Raw genomic sequence first — 17,542 nt, 5'->3', positions numbered from 1 at the left:
CTAAGCTTTCAGTACGGGTTGGATGTTATTAAGCTCTTGCAAAGGAGTTCAGTTACATAGGTCAGGATGTGATTTCTCCCAATCCTGAGTTAATTCAGACTTGAGCTCTGAGAAAACTTTTAGCAATATTTTTTGAGGGTAGGGAGAGACATGCAAAATCAGAGCACCAGAACATTTTGAGGGTGTTGATATTGCCAAATTTTTGTTCTGATTTTTCCAGTTGGTTTGTTTTTTTTTAATTTAAGCTAATATTGGAACTGTAAAATAAGTCTTTTTGTTTCTTCTTGGCATTATTCATGCCCATATTGCCTTTTATTTTCATTCAAAAACTTAGCAGTAATTTGCAGTGCTACCTTCCCATGTCTCTGATTCAATTCAAGGAGAAAAACCTATTGCCATTTTAAACCAGGAATAATTTGTCAGAATTTTGAAGGTACCAATAGCTCAGAAAAATCCTTTTCCCCCCCTTTTCCCCTGTGGTTTACAGCAGGATAACCAGGAGTCCTAGCAGAGAAAGCTCATGCTCAAGTCTGTCTGAAGGCGAACAGAGATTCCCTTTTTTCCAGTGCACTAATTACCTATTGCTATCCTTAAAAGACCGGGAGGATCCTTGAAAAGGTAAAATAAACTTTATGACAAAGCAGAACAGACTGTTTCACTGTAAGAACTCAAGAAGCTTGAGAACAACTGTACTGGGTCAGCCAAAGGTCTACCTTTCCTGGCCAATACTACTACATGTAATGAAACTATCAGAGAGAACTACCACATTCCACATTTAGGTCTGTCCCCTCCAACAACTGTTCCCAACTATTACTTGGCTTTGAAGCTCACTTCTGCCATTTCAGATCTAAGGCAGGTATTGGGTACCCAAAAGACCATCTATTGTTTCTAATTACGATAGTTACTGTAATAAAGGATATCACCTTTCCCCACAAGCCTTTCACACTCATTCCTCCATGGGAACGTTTCTTCTTGCACATTGTTGGCCTCACAACACTTGATGTTAAATTTTTAAAAGCCGAATATTTATCCTGAACAACAAAGTTTCCAACTCTGCAAACACTTCTCCCTGCAAGTCACTCCACTGAATTACTTCCATGCATAACGATCACACGTACAAGCAAACACTTGGAGTATCAGGACCTTAGATAAAACATAAGTTGTAACATGTCATCTTTAATGGGTTTGGACACAGACAAGAAGCCTGTGGAAATTAATCTTGCTTTATAAGCGATTCTATATTTGCGTAGGTTATTTTTTCTGAAAGTGATTTTCAGAGAGCTAAAGAAAGCACACACACAAAAGGAAAGAAGATGCTGCAGCAAAGACACCTAAAATAAACCAACACTGCTATTTAAGTAGTTTGATAACACCCATATCAGGTGGGATTACAGAAATAGGCAAGAACTACAAAACAACGAGGGGTTTATTTCTTTAAAGGGTTCCCCCCGCCCTTTGTTTTTGTTCTTTTTCTGCACAGAACACTCTGCTGTCCCTCCGCCTAGAGTATACAGCCATCATTCATGCCTTTTCTTCTGCACGCAGCCCACATCCTTTCTTACCCTGAAAAGAGTTAAATGCTCTTTTTCCTCCAAAGAACAATTTTTTATTTTTCCCGACAAGGCCTTTTATGCAATTAGCTAGAGAAGCCGTGGCCAAAAAGAAAGAATAACACATGTAAAATCATGCCAGAGAACAGAGTAGGTAGTAACTTGTTGAGTCTATTACCAGACAAAATGTTTAAATCAATGGTGTGTTCTCATAAATCAACAGCCATATTTAGCCTTAACTATAACCATCCCTGAGCAATGTGGAATAGAGAGAAAACACTTAAGAAAAAAAAAAAAAATGGTGATGGCTCCTGAAATGAGGAGGGGAGGAAGCAGCAGATGAGACAAGCACAGCATAGGGTCACCTCCCAAGACAAGGAATTTATTTTATAGGTCAGAATCGAGGTGCCACAGCATTCAGGGCTGAGCAGAGACTTCAGCAGACTGCCAATCACACCGACTCATACCAAATCTGGTGGTGATTTGGAGATGTTAAAGGATCATTCGAACCTAGTTAAAACTTGGACATTTATGTGGCTTGTGCACTAAAACAAAAATTGAGCCCAGAAGAGCCAGAACTCTCTGCTACACGATCGGAGACAAAAGGGTTCGCGTTGCAGACCATAAAAGATCATTCTTTTTCAATTACACTTGACAGACCTCAGTTATTATAAGAGGAATAGGTTTGGAAAGGGCGAGAGCAGTAACAGTGAACCAGAGAACAGAATGTAACTTGAGAAACAGGGCAAAAAATCTCATCAGATCCTTTTCTTTTTTTAGCTGGGAGTTGAAGATCATCTCTTTTCACTCCTCCATCTTTGTTCATCCCCTTACTCTTCCGGTTGAGCTGGTTTGATTCAGATTTAGGGCCCCCATTCATTCCAATTAGACGGCTTTTCTGTAAAGCTGTTTACCAAACCCATGCTACACTCCCGTTGACAGGATTTCATTGCTTTCCAGAAAAGTAATGGATTTCTCACATACCACAGTTTCTAAAGGTCCCTTCTTCAGCAATGTCCTCCGCAGCACAGAAACATTTAGTAGTTCTGTTAAAGCAGTGGCTCTGACCCAAAGAAAGATATTTTGCCTACCGTGAACTCTGGCACTCATCAGTTTGATTTGCAGCTGGCGCAAGCAAAGCTCTCAAACACAAGTTTCTGTTCAGCGGCCTGTGAAAACACACCAGGGAGCAGGTCACCCACAAGAACCATCCTCAGCTCCTTGCCTGCACGCTGGGAAGCAGCAGGCTTTGGGGTCCTTAGTCTATAAGGGCTTCCCTAGGCTACTGCTAAAGTTTATCATCTCACAAGGTGGAGGTTTCTTCCTAGCCCTACCCTTCCATCTCCCCTTCTTTGCAGCCACCGAGTCCAGTCCTACCAAGCAGCCATACTTTTTTTTTTTTTTTTTTTTTTACACAAATTTCATTTGTTCGTTTAGGCAAACGGTTTTACTAGAACCGCAGCCGCCATATGAAATCCAATAGAATTTGCTTCTGCTTTTGCTTGCGGTCCTTAACACATTGTCAGCACTCCCACTGAAGCCATCACATTGAAAGTAAGAGTTGCTTCTTCCAGTTCTGGCATTCGTGCATTTTTATGAGATGCTGGAAAAGCACAACTGGATTTTTTTTTTCCCCGCTGCAAATGCTGAGACAATAATAAGTAACAGATTCATTGAGTTTTGACTTGCCTTGGAACCAGGTGTTTCTGACATGTACCATGTCTCTCAAATATATTACACACTCCAATACTCTTCTTATCAAGAGCTTCAAGCTTTTTACATTCTTCTCTCCGCATCAACATGCAACAAGAGTTTCAGACTTTCCTGACCACCAGTTTAGTTTTTGCATAGTACTTCCTTTCCAGTGACATGCAGAGAAAGCATCAGGGCGTGTGAACTTTGTGGGCAATCTGTCAGCTAGATATGGTGACTGACGTGCAAAGAAAGCATCAAGGTACTACGAATATCAAAAATAAATGCCGGGCAGATTAGAGGAAATGCAGACCGAGTAGTTTTCTTCTTTCACTCAACCAAGAGAGCAATCTAAATAACAAACACCAGTCTGAAATTCACGCTCAGTGATCTCCAATGGGCTAAAGCCTTACGGTGACTGTAGTTGCAGCTCAACTTTTGGAGTCAATGAACAACGCAGGTATAATGCTCTTCTACTCCCCAGTTCAATTTTCAGGCTAGTTGCTGACTACGGGAACCTCTGCAGCTCCACCTTCTGTAAGTCTTGGTTTATAGCATGGTTGTGCCCTTAGTGCCACATAGGCGGAACAAAGAAGGATTTCCACCGTAAAGCTCTCCTCTACACTTCCAGCAAAACAAAACAGCGTGCTAGGCTCGAGTTTGGAGCAAGTTCTAGCATCATCTGGATTAATTTTCTTTCAGTATTATTGCCTTAGAACTGGCTCTGAATACTTCATTGTTTCTAGGAAGTGTCAAAAGGGGAGGCCAGTTTAAAATGAGTCGAACAGTTATTATTGTAAAGCAAGCTCAAAATCATTCTGCACGTTTGGGAGACCCTCCTAATTCAAGAGCTGTTCACTGTTCAACGTGGGACATGCCTGGTGGGACCCTATTGAGCCACAGATGACATGTAGCTTATCTGATGGAACAAAGGTATAGGAATATCCTTGGCTGTTTGTAGAGTGCATGCTGGCTGCTCATTTTATCCTGGTGTTTTTTCCATTATCAACAACTGTAAAACAAGCTTATACAAATATAGTTTAGGTCCAGCTGAATCCAAATTAGCATCTTATGACAAATGCATGAGACAACCCATTGTGATGGTTCTGAGTACAATGCTACCAAAAAGTGAATGGAGAATGAAAATTGAGATTCATTACATTTAAAATGGACTTTTGACCAGGAAGATCAATGCCTGCATTTTTCTGTGCAGATTTACGGGCCAAATGAACCCCTGGTTTAACATCTGAACTCAGAGGGTTTCATAAAGAGAGGAATTTGTCTATAAGGGTCATGCATGTGCACGCTTTCCAGGCATTACGAGATTGAAGTTGTAGTCATTTAAACCTAGAAGAGAAAGAGGAAAACCCACAAGAGGTCGGACAGGGAAACGAGACTTAAGAATACTGCTCCCTGACCATCGGACAGTGAGCGATACGCTAAACAACAGTACGCAGGAAAGGATGAAGTCCAGAAAGAAAAAACAGATGTCCATAAAGAATTAGCATGACTGAAACTTGTGGTAGCTGTCTGCCCTCAGGGTCACTGATGACCATGGGAAGTTACATTCTGCATTGCCCTCAACCAAAGACCCAGTCTCCTTGGGCAGCCGACTAGTTAGTAAATGGTTGACGCTTTTCTTCCACTTCTGTGGAAAGATTGGCATTGCCTTCTCCTCACCTCAAGTTATTTTTCAACATAAGCACTTGCTGTAGCTGCTACAAAAAGATGAGATGAGCTATGTCATCCCAAACAGCTGCACCAGCTGCAAGCAGAAGAATCACACAGAAAATACAGATTATTAAAAAAAAAAAAACAAAAACAAAACAACCAAAAAAACACCCCCACAAACTGGAAGCCACTTCCAAATTCCAGAATTTGATAAAATTTCTACAGCACTCAGGTATACACTCATCATACATGCCCAAAGGGTAAATATTCCCATCTCCAAGAGCTGTAAATGATTTAAAAGTGAAAAAGCTAATACAACTACCAAATCTAACACTAATAAGTATTGAAAGCTGGCACTGATACCAGTGGACTCCAAACTGATTCTTCACCTGCAGTGCATATTTGCCTTTCCTTCCTCCCAGCTGGCATTAGTAAAGTAGCAACAGCCTGAATATCAGATTTTGAAAAATTTGTTACTGTAAGCCAGGCTTGTAGCAGCATTTAAAACAAGACTGCATTTAACATAAAACTGAGCTATTTTCTGGCTGTTTGTAAAAAATGAAACATGATCTAATGTTAAGTAAACTAGATGATGCAGGTTTTTGAGGCCAAAATCCCATTCTTACCAGATTTTTTTTTTTTTTTTTTTAAATACACTAACATTGACACCCCTTTGTTCACGCAGGTTCATCCTAGGTTTCTGGGAATGCAATGACCAAAGTTTTGCATCTGTTTGCATATAGAACTAGTAATTGTTGAACGTGCAAGTCAGAGCTTACAATCACAGATGAATGTGTTTATTCTTTTGTAATTGGTATTACATTAATACTAGCTAGGGACCCAAACCCTACACATGGTACTAGAGAAACATAACAGATGCTCTGTTCCAAGGACCTCACTTTAAAATTGAGTCTACTGCTTAACAGTAGACTAGGAAAGTCCCTTAAGGTACCAGTTGTTTTAAAAAAAATGAAAGCAATTTTTATGAATCACATTGACCTTTCTGAGCTATTTTCTTCTCAAGGGAAATTTCATTTCATTTAGAGGAAACATTACCATTCTATTTGAGAGCAGCACAAGGATTTTTCTGAAGTGTCAGAATTTTCTTTGGAACAGAAGATCCTCCTGATATTACCAAACAAACAGAAAATCTTACTGATACAATCCAAAAAGCTACAAAAGTGAGAGAAGTTAAAGAGTCTTATCAATATAAATGGCCTTTAGACTGTAGTTGTTATTTATATCTTTTAATCTCTTTCTGAAAGGTCTGGAAGCACCCTACGTTATCTGTGCCATCCATGAAACCTTACCACAAAGTCACTTACAGCCCCCTCACCAGCTTCCATCACCACCTAATTGTGCAAGTACATCAGAAATTTTTGAGGGTGGAGATCCTCACACGGAACTACAATCTGGAATTTGTAGATCAAAACCTGATCTAAATAGTTTTTTTTAAAAAAGCTGGACATTGAAAGCAGAGAGCAGAGCTATAAACACAAGCACTTTAAGCTAAGTCTCTCAGCTATGAAGTGATGTGCAGGCCTAAGAAATTCCCTAAGAACTTTCAGTGTTTGATGGGCCATGGGACAAGAGACATAGGTTGGTAACTGTTTGAATTAATTTACTCGACAAAAAACCACTGTCATAAGAAGTGATCCATCTGTTTTTGATTAGGAGGTGAGGGAGGGTATGCTTCCCCACCATCTAACATCTTTGTCAACCAGATGAAAAATTATGGATTTTAATTCCTTTTCCACTTTTGTTTCTCACGCAGGCATATCATAGGCAAGTTTCCTGACTATCCTACTGAAGAGGCAGGAGGTTCAATGGCTATTCTTTCCCAAAAAACTCCAGAGCAGGTACTGTCACTCCTTTAATGAAAAAAGGTTAATGGGATTGGGGAAGGAAGTGCCACAAAACATATCTGTTTAAGTAGCAATTTTTCATAACAATGGCCTCTAGGTACTTCAGGAACCTTATAGTTAAAAAGCTTTTTGCTGCAAGTGGAAAGGATTGTTTTCTTCCAGGGTAAACCACAAGAGTCACGTACCAAAATTTGTTCCCTTTCAGGATGTGCAGCCACTTAGTCATGGCGGCAGGTGCTCAGGCATGCAAGTTACAGACAGATAAATGTCTGAGGGAGCTGAGAGGAAAGGGCTCAGCTAGAAAGAGTTGCTCTCCTGTTGCAAAATCCAGGTAGACTGGTGCTAGCTGCTAGTAGAAGTATATATTAAACAGTTTAAAGAGCATTGGTTTAAAATAGGCCTCCAAAGCTATGCCAGAGGCTGAAATTGGTTCCAGTGTGTTTGCATTCAGTATCAGCACAGTCTAGCAATAACTGGTTTAGTTTAAGCAGGGAAGAGTTTCTTATGCAGGCAGGCCTAAGCTTTGATTTACTGGCAAGGATCATTAAGCAAGCTTGAGCATTCAAGTGAAGGAAGTATCTTAGTTTATCTTATGTATTCTTGTAGCAAACTCAGTTGTTTTTCCTGGTAAAATCCCTCTTCTAACTTCTCTGGCTACTAGAAGTGGCTGATAATCTCTTCCTCTGATCATCTGGGTGTCACACAGAGAAAGTGATTGAGACCGGTTGAGATGGTGAAGGCAGTGGTTGGCACTCGGAGCCATTTCCACCCACCACAATGATCTTAGCAGGATGATGAGTCTGTTGAGGGAAATTATAAACAGGAAGCCCTGCACACAGGAGCAGGATTTGGCCCCTGAGTGAACCAGGCGTGGTGGCTACTAGTGGGCTAGGAAAACTAAAGGGTCAAAAACTGACCCCTGTGGCCCTTAAAGCTCCCCTGTTGAGACAGACTGTTGTGGTCATCATCTGCCTGCAACTGATGATCTAACACGGGTATGGTAAAACAATATTTTGGATTCAGTCCTTCCCGGAATCATAGGGAAAAGCCTGGGCCATACTAGCAGTCTTTGTCTGCGTTTACATCCCCTCAAACCACACTAGCCCAGCCTAAAGCAAAATACTCTAACCATTAGTTACTTTGCATACAAAAGTATGCAAGAAAACTGCTACAAACAGCTCTCCGTACCTTACTAAAACTGAGCTCAGGGCATGCTCCTGGTTTTAGCCAAGTTCAGAGCGTGCTAAGGTCAACTCTGCTGGCCTCTGTATTTAAGCCACTCTGTTGTTCAGTCCCAGACAGAGTGAAGGAGACCAGTCAGTTAAGTTTTCAGCTTCTAAAGTAGAAACACATGGCAGAGTCAAGGCGGCTTTGTTGGCTGCTCTGAGCAGCAGGGGAGCCACCCAGCAAGTATGGCTTATTGCTGGAGGAGGCTTCAGGGAACATGATGCTAATTAGACCCGCTACCAACAAGGATAAACACAACTCAGAAAGAAAAGGTTACAAGAAATTATACTGAGCAAAACTGGACGTGGTAGTAGATTCTAGAGAAATATATTCTTCCTGTCCTACTTCCGGCTTTGAATTCTCTCCTTCAGCTATTTTGCTGTCTTTTCTGGGCATCTGCTTTCTCTTTGCATAAAAAAAAGAAAATAGAGGGAGCCAAAAGTCTAGAGAGATTGTTTTACAGCCTGTTTTTCCCTGCATAGAAGAAAAATACCTGGAAGAAAAAAAAATGCAACTATTTTCCCCACCGATTTTCACTAGCAATTATCTGATTTTCAAAGATTTTTCAGGCCCATTTTTTCTCCCTTTTTAGCCAGCACAACCAAGAGCAGAACGTGTTTTATGTAACCTTAAAGATATTCAGGGTGCAGTTGGCAAAAGAAAGTTCAGTACGTTCGTGATTTTATCTGAATGTCAGACAAGTAAAACATTTTTTGTTCATCTGAGTCAGCCTGCATATTAAAAATCCCTAAGGCAACTGGTTTTGCTCCACACTGGTCTACTGGGCAACATAGCAGATGAAATCCTGGCCCCATTGAAGTTAATGAGAGTTTTGTCCTTGACTTCAGGGGAGACAAGATTTCACCTCTTGTCTGTATTAGCTTCTGTGAATGGGTTGGTTACTCCCAAGTTAAACTCCATGAAAAATCAAGACAGAACTGTATTTAAAAAGCAAGCATTTTATAAGACTTAGGTAAAGACACTTTGGGGAAAATAAAATACAAATTAATCACTTCACGAACCATTGCTGCATTATTATACATTCTATATTTCTTTATCCTTTGACAACTCTGACCTTACTTGACTTTGTAATGTAGCTGGCCTTCTGCACAAACTGCTTTCATGACATTTTACAAATACCTTTCGAAAGGATATGCCAAAGAGATCCCGATGCAAAGTACTTGGTGGTTTAGTCAGAAAAATATGTACTGTCTTTTGACTGAAAAGAAGCTTTTCTCTACATACTCTTCAAGAGAAATTTAAGATTCTGAGACATCAGGGTAATCACCCTGCATCTGTTCCAGATGTCTATCCCTAATGGTTTTTTATGTTTTGCTCTGAAGATAATCATCAGATGTGACAATTTTTAAGCTTTGCCCTTATACTGCTGCCAACAAAATTATGATCTCTTCCTGTAGTTCATTAAGTCTCATCACCATGAAAATAAGCCAAGAGAGTTGCCATTTAGCAGGCACATTCCCCCTCATTTCCAATATTAAATAACTTATCAGAAAAAAAAGATGCTTACTTACCAAGATTTTGGTTGTACGTTCAATTGCTGCATGGAGCACAAAGTCATTTCCACATTACTATAATCGCAGTATCTGATCCAGCAGCATCTAGAGAAACGGTGAGGTGAAAAAAAAGTATGTGTTAGCTGCTGTGCAAACATATACTGCTGATCCTCGCTTGGCACTCTGTGCAATGCTATGCTGCTCATTAGTATTCGTTATTACCAACAGCTAAAAATCCCCATGAATCCCAGTAATCAGTTTGATTGTAAGTGGCAGCGCAAGAGATCCCCAGTAGTTAGTTAATATTTAATTAGTAATCCTGACTATTTCCCAGGTAGGGACAGTAAAACGCTACTATGCGATCGAGTACTGCAATATTCACACACACCCCCCAAATATAATATCTTACTCACTTTTACCAAATGAACGTGTCACAAGCAGCTTTAAAGTGTCAGAGAAGGACTTGAGGCTCTGTGGAGTTGTACTTTTTTTGTATCCAGCGTTTTGCAAATATGCTTTTATCCTGACAGCAAATACACCATGTGTACTTTTCAGTAATAGAAATCGAAGCCTACAGTTATGCTCACCTTTATTTCCCCTGTTCCACACTATTCTGGATGCTCCTTCTAGAGGTTATCAGGCTGGATTTTCGCAAGTGCTAAACACAGTGCCATCAGCTGGAGCTGGGCACCTCAAAGCCTTAAAATATTCTGATTATTTCAAGTTAACCATGAAGGAGGACAGAAGTGGTACTCAGTCTCTCTTAAGCTACACAACAGGCAGATGTATTCACCTCCAGACAACGATTCACTGCAATGAAGCCATTCAGCAGGTAGACTCCTAGTCCAGCAGCTCTCTCCGCTGCCTATGATCATGATCTCTGATGGCTGAAGTCAGTAGTCTAGATTGTATGCCTAAAAGCCAGGCAGTATCAACAACCCCTTTTCACCTCTACCACCCACCTTCCTTAAAAACAAACAAAAAAACCCTACACCAAGCAAAGCTAACAGATTTTCATAAACACATTCAATGGAGACTAGCATTTTGAAGCATTTGCCAGAAAATGAACAGAAGAGTGAGGGAGTTTAACTGGTGAGTTAAACCACATTTGGGCAACATCTGCTAGATGGAAAAAAAAAAAAAAACTAGAGCATGTATCAATCACAGACTGAAATGCACGACTGTCTATAAAAGCCAACCATAAGATTTCGCAAGATCCCATAAAGCTATGAAATCCCACCTAACATTTTGAATTCATTCCTGCAAGAAACAGATCGCTGGGGTTGTTTTTAACAGCTTAAACTTTGCTTGCAGGTGCACACCTGAAAGTAAACACCACTCAGAAATGCCCTGCCAGGAGAACACTACATTATTAAAAGCTACACAAATGGATTTGGCTGTAAGAGGGAATGAATCCAGAACCCTGGCCCTCAACTAGCTAGATGAGACAGAGTCCCAGGCCTACCACGATGAAAATAACCTCTCCTCCAACTGAGAAAAAAAGTAATATCACCTTACGGGAGATAATCAGCCTATAGAAAGAGTTGTAATTAAGTGTCCTCAAGCTAGGGGGGCAGGATGGGGGAAGCACATTTACAGCATGCTGCATGTTATCTACAAGTGATGCAAAAAGGCAATCCCATGTTTGGCACGCTACTCTGGGACATGGGGATGGCATCTCTTCCCATCTCAAACAGTCCTGTTTTCTTGAAAAAGAAACTTTTCTTTTCTTAGATTCCAAAATAGCTTCTTCCTGCAGAGTTAATACTCAAAGGGAGCAAATTTTCTTTCCAGGAATGCTAGGCTATGTGCGTATAAAGTGTTTCTGTTCAAAACAGTTTTAGAGCCAGGCTCCGAGGCTGGCTCTCACCTGCCACCCCTGGAGATCCAGAATTCCCAAACTCGCTCTGTCGCTGCTTTTCATGTATGTCCACAACACTGAAAGGCAAGAAGTTCAAGTAAGGTCTTCTTTCAAGGGATGAGGGAAGGGCTTATTCTTGAGGAAGAACATTTACCTCAGGTATCAGCTTGCCTGAGCCAACACCAAGCTTTCCATAGCTGAGGACAGCAGAACATGAGTCTTACTGGCAGCTAGAGGCTTTCATATACTTGGCTCATATAAACCAACATCAGGCATTTCCATTCATAGGCTGCACTCTGGTTTAGTGCCCCTCTCTTTCCCAAAAAAGGGGATCTGCACTGCAAGAGCTTAGAAACACACTTGAACTCGTGTATGAATGGAAAAGTCAATTCAACTTTTGTGGGATATCAATTTAGGGGAAAATGTCTTTTCAGCCTGGGAAGAAAACGTTACTGCATAAGAGTCATCACTAGCACAACAGGAGTCCTACATCAAGACTGGGGGGGGGGGCAAAAATTCATCTGCTTTTACTAAGCAGATTGTCTTCCTCAACGTTAAAGAGTTTTCTAAGTGCTTTCAGCATCATTTCAAAAAGAGGCAACCTAGCAAAGAAAAGGGCAGTCTAAAATAATTTAGGAAGACATCTGCTTTTATTTCCACTATGAAGTCTTCTTCATGGGGGAAAAAAATGTATTATAATGTGGGTGAATTGCTTAGTATCTCAAACTAACCTTTGCTTGCCCTTCACTTTCTTTCCTCCTCTTTTGTCAGATTCTTCAGGCATCTTCTTGTAGCTGGAGTAGAAATTCTTCTGTACAGAAGAGTACAAGCCATTCAAGGTTAGATAACACAGCCAGCTTCACCCCAGCTCCCAGTCCTCTGCAATTATGGACCTGCTTAGAGCAGAGGTGAAAGCAGAGCTGGAGAAACTGCACCAAAGTAGTATAGAGGAGAAGGTGTATCTGACATTGGAAAAGGAAAAGTTATATTTCCTCTGTCATTCTCTTTTGGGAAGCAGAGAACCACTTCAGAAAAGTCAGGCTCCACGTATACTGGCAGCATTGCCAGCTGCATGGCTTTAGAGCATTTCACCAAAACTACTTGGCATCTCAGACTACATATATGTTGCCAAAGCATCCAAGAGAAGGACTGTACAGGTGTTATTTGGATGCACACAACCTCTGCCCGCAGTCACTGTGCACGTGTCTAGATGTGGCTTCTTGTGTTACTGTACATTTCATTCAGTGCTAACTGCACGCACTGTTTTTCTGTTCCCTATATGAGCAGTTAGTTCAAGACTTAGCGCCATAGCTCGTACTGCAGTTCTGAAAATAGCAACCGCGAACTTTTTTCTTGCCGCCTTACAAAACAGAGGAAGACGAGACAGAAGGATAAGGACAGTTCAACAATTCAGTCCCGTTATAGCAGGTTCATGAGAACAGAAACTCTATATAACCCCTTTCAGTATCATTCATCTGTATAAAAACATGAAAGCAAATCATTCCAATCAGAGTCCAAATATACTTAAAATATCACCAGTAGACCTCAAAACCACTGCTTAAAATTAAAAGCTTTTGTCCATCGCATGTGTGCTTGCAGGTATCCTGCTGGGTAAAGCCACCCCAAGATGCTGGAAACGGTTACGGTTACCCGTTGGTAGGCAGTCAGAGCAGAGGGTGGAGGTGGAGGTGACAAGGTTGGATTTCTGGCAGGGTACTAGCGCTACAGTAAAGGATACACTTTGCGTAGCTCTGTTGGTTTTGGATACAACAGGCCTGCTGGGACACTAAAAAACCTATTTTGAACTCCAGTCAATCTGTTAATCTATCCCAGGGAATGAAATGCTTCGCTGCTTATCTCCGCAAGATATGACTGAATGGTGCTTGGGGTTTAAATTACCATATTTAATTAAATGTAAGATACTGAAATGCTTGGGGAAATCTACTAATGAAATTTCACTGGCTGCAGAGTATAGCCCTTGTCATCATCTCCCTTCCACTGTCCAATCTTCAATGCATTAAAAGGCATTCTTTAGAAAACAAATACTTTTACTGTTACAGGAAACATATCTTGCAATTGAAAATTTTTTATTTTCTACTCTTTCATGGTGCTGCCAATATTAACGGTCCATTAATAAACTTCAGTGGCCACAGATTTTCTGATTTACACTCAGCAGTAGATGATCTTACAAAAGAGCACAATGAAAGGCGCCTAGGAACAAGAGAACAGTAGAAGGAGCAAATTTCACCCTCCACCTTTTTCAGATAATAAGGTACAAATGGCCAGGAACTAAAATTATGGAAAATTATGTAGCCGTACCCAGTTATCAGCTGCTGCTGGCTTGCAGGGATAAAGATGCTGGGCGATCCATGTATATCTGTCAGAGTTTGTCGCAGTATCTCTATCTAGTCTCTCTCACCTACTAGAACAATTTCAGTCTTTAGCCACATATTGAAATTAGACATGCCTCAGGGCGATCTCTCAAAATCCATCTCTATAAAATCAATCTGCCTTAGAAACACTAAGACAAATTCATAATCTGAGTCCAAGTCCAGAGGGAACTTTAAGTTATATGTCATTAGGATATTGTGCTTCTGGGTGGTTTCAGGAATTGGTCTCACTCCATAAAAGCCCTCACGGTTTGGGACAGAAATCACCTCTTTTCCAATGATATATTGGGAGAGTCAGCATCTATGTTAAAGTTTGCAGGTGGGAGTGCCCTCAGCGTAAATTAAAAGGACTTCTCTGTAATGGTCAGCCACTCTGGAGTTCACGGAGAGCTACCAAGCAATGTAATGGTTATCATGTTTCCCCAATATCAGAAAGATGAAAGCAAGGGAGGAAAAATACACACCAGTTCATAACTCCTACAAGCACATGTCTAACACACCTTGCACATGAAAACATTTGACCAGCTCTTCACATTCCTTTCTGTCTCTTTCAGGTCGCTGCAGAACTGGCTGCCAAAAAGGAGATGGCTTTGCAGAAAAAAGCCCAAAAGGGGAAAAAAGAAAAAGAAGAAGGGAAGGAAAAAATGAAAGGAAAAAAACCACAGAAAGCTGGAAAGAAAGTAAGACTTCCTGGAGTAAAAATAGTTAGCAGTTTGTGAAAACGGAGCCAAAGTCCAGCCTGTTAAGCCATGTGTAGGCAGAGGCCGTTAGTTTACATTAGACTGGTCACCAAGGCTTCAGAAGACACAGGAACTGCCCAAGGCCAGTCCCTCTCAGCCTTTTAATTACCTTGACAATTCTAGGGAACTGAATTTTACCTCTCATATTTTAGGAATGACCATTTGCACGGCCGTGACTCACCTCAGTGGGAAGAGCTGATGTAGGTGCAGACTGCCAGCGACATAGATGAAGGGAAAAAATACACGTCATGGCTGTGACGTTGTTGCCAAGACAGTGCGCGTGCACTTTTCAAAGCGCTGTTGCTTTTTTTTTGTGCGGATAACAAAATGGTGCCGAGCTATCTAACCAAGCATTTGCACTTTTAGCCTTGGGTACAGAGAAGTTAGTTACTGCCACCCCTTCCCACAAGAACTAGGAAATGAGAACCTTAGTCTCAGTCAGATACCTACATCAGAACTTGCATGCATTTCAAACTAATTTATAGGTACAGTTCCATATAGGCCAGCTGCGTCTCTTGTACTGCAAGCCAATGTTTTGTAAGCCTGTAAATAGCAGTCATGCATTTTCAGTCCACATTCTTAGGGTATGAACTCTTTTTTGCTTCAAGTCACAGTGGACACCACTTAATGTGATATACTGCCTGAAATCTTTGATATACTAAGGTATGGTTTCACAGAAGGTATGCTTCCAGATTATTTCAGGAGCAACCTCACTGAGGAAAACACCTGTGAAATAGACCAAAGGGCATCTTCAAAAGCTATGCAACAAAAATTGTAGGCTTTTGCTGAAGCAGCACCTTTTGTTTCTCATTTACTTTATAGTATAAACAAAGTTGAAACAATATTTTTTTTTAATAAGGGTCATTAATCTCTCACCAAGTATGTGGAGGAGAAGGGTGAGTTTTCTGGGGCAAAGCTTACTCTTCACTGCAAGTTTTACACAAATTAATTTTAAGTCCTAACCCTAGAACAACCATGTAACAAAAAAAGATGCTTTTCTTGGACAACATCCATTAATCTGGCCAAAGCTCTCATAACAGCTAGCCAGGAACCTAAACTACATAAACTTAGGAAGCATCGGTCTATCTAGTTGGGAGGATAGTGTTTTCAACCAGCAAAGATGCTGTTTGGGTCATACAAAACAAAGTTTGGCGTTTTGGAGGTGGTTTTTTTCCCCTTTGTAAATGAAGATGCACAGCAGGCTGAAGGAGCAGCAACCATAAATGTGTTTTCCAAGCTCTTTAAACCTGATCTCACATTGCCGACTGGGAAGGGTAGTGGCTGCTCCTGTGCAAACAGGAAATTTTTTTAAGTTCGTCACACATGGCTTCAGGCAGTTGTTTGCCATCAGGGTGACGCTATCACAGGGTGCCCTGTCACAGCATTAGTGAAGGCATAATGCTGCAAGCAGCGGAAGGTGATTACTGGCACCACTTCATTGTATCTTAGTGGCAGAGCAGAGCCAACCTGGGGGAGCAACAGAGGAGAAAGTGTAATAGCCTGCAGACCTAAGCCAAATAATACTGATACCAAGTTGGTTGTTGTCCATAAGACTTCTGGTGACTTGTACCAGTGCAGAGGTCAACTCTGTGGGACCACTTCATGGTGTCACCCCTTAAATCAGCACATACGCTGCAGAACTTGATGCGAAAGATCAGCTAAAAGTACACATATGAACGCAATAGCTTAGAAAAGCTTTCAAAATTAGAGGCTTTAAAGACCGTTGTCATTCACAGTTATAGAACCCTGTAGCATCTCAGACAGACCAGTTCCTTTGGGGAGCATTCACGAGGGCGTCTTCTAATGGCTTTGCCCTTGTCCTCGCTCCTTCCCAACTCGGCTGGCCCAGAACAAACCCCTGTGATGCCTCTGGTCTCCCACAGGCAATGGAAAAGGCTGTTCCAGACACTTCAGTCTGAGTCAAAGCGAGACGTTAATGTTCAGGCATGCCGAAAACACCAAACCCACCGCAAACTTCTGAAACTGGATAGCAACTCACTCACCTGCTTAAAAAACTGACTTTCACAGGATAAATTGGATTCCGTGTTGGTTTTGCACATATCACTAGATAAGAACTAACAATACCAAAAATTAATCTCAATCCCCTCACAGCCTCCGCAAGGTTGTTTTGAAGTGGGGTGAAATACCAATACAGAGCTCTGGGGCTTTATAACTTGATGTCGTTCTCATCTCTTCAGCCATCACAAGTCCTGTCAAGTAAAATTCTGAGCCATTATATCAGGTTCTCTATGGTTCATTGAGAAAGAACAAAGGGAACATTCTCTCCAAGGTTATAATACTGACAGGGGAAAAAAAAATAGCATCTAAGACCAGTTGGGAAGTATTTGGAAAAGTTCTAACAGCAGGACTTTTATTAAAATAAGTATAGGCTATAAGTCATAGTGATGCAGGCAGAAAAGCACCCTGCTCCTAACTTCAGTTCTTAAAGAAAACAAGAGTTTAATCCCAGAAGGAAATTTAAATATTTCTGAAAAGCCCGATAGCAATCTTTAAAAAGGCGTATCTGACATCAAAGTAACTTCCTTTTCTTTTCTCTGTAAGGTGCTGATTTGATTTCCCATTGGGCACCTAAGGAAAGGAAAAAAAAAACCACCACCCACAAAAACACACAACACCAACTTCAGCACCGTATGATCCCTCTTTTCAATAGCAGAACGCGTGTTAGACCAGTCTGGACTGCTTCGCCTAGTAACGTGCTGCAACCTGTCTGTCTCACCGAACATGAGAAAGGCTGCACATCCCCGGATTTCATCCAGAGATGTTTAACAGCCAGACACGTTTTTGTCCTTAGCGAAACCCATTAGCAAAATCTCCATAGCAAAAGGTGCACAATGGAGTCAATTCAAAATTTCCCCTGTTGTTGAATGAGAATCACCTAGCGAGGGCTAGGCTTTGGAAAGCTTCAGAAATATATTCAAACTGTTATTTCCATATCTCCGCTTAGATTGAAACGGATATCGTTGGTTCAAAGTGCCTTAGCGCACTTAACGCAGAACGAGCGTGGAATCAAT

The 17,542-nt window shown here is 41.1% G+C and overlaps 1 protein-coding gene and 1 long non-coding RNA gene across 4 annotated transcripts in view; one reads left to right on the top strand and one right to left on the bottom strand.

The window, feature by feature from the left end:
• Positions 1-17,542, bottom strand: part of LOC127018447 (uncharacterized) — a 76,389-nt gene that overhangs the window by 4,827 nt on the left and 54,020 nt on the right. For all 3 annotated transcript variants that reach the window (XR_007766744.1, XR_007766743.1, XR_007766745.1), the window contains exons 2-4: positions 12,112-12,191; positions 11,390-11,457; positions 9,538-9,624 (exon numbers count right to left, since the gene is read on the bottom strand). This is a non-coding gene — a long non-coding RNA (uncharacterized LOC127018447). The remainder of the gene's footprint in view (positions 1-9,537; positions 9,625-11,389; positions 11,458-12,111; positions 12,192-17,542) is intronic.
• The window catches only part of IQCA1 (IQ motif containing with AAA domain 1), a 111,186-nt gene that overhangs the window by 47,414 nt on the left and 46,230 nt on the right, over positions 1-17,542 (top strand). The window contains exons 7-8 of the mRNA XM_050900057.1: positions 6,688-6,772; positions 14,325-14,450. Coding sequence (XP_050756014.1) covers positions 6,688-6,772; positions 14,325-14,450 — 211 coding nt within the window. The remainder of the gene's footprint in view (positions 1-6,687; positions 6,773-14,324; positions 14,451-17,542) is intronic.

The sequence above is a fragment of the Gymnogyps californianus genome, chromosome 7 (assembly GCF_018139145.2).
Source record: "Gymnogyps californianus isolate 813 chromosome 7, ASM1813914v2, whole genome shotgun sequence".
Classification (NCBI taxonomy): domain Eukaryota; kingdom Metazoa; phylum Chordata; class Aves; order Accipitriformes; family Cathartidae; genus Gymnogyps; species Gymnogyps californianus.
The sequence above is the reverse complement of the archived record's forward strand: the minus strand, read 5'-3'. Positions and strand labels throughout refer to the sequence as shown.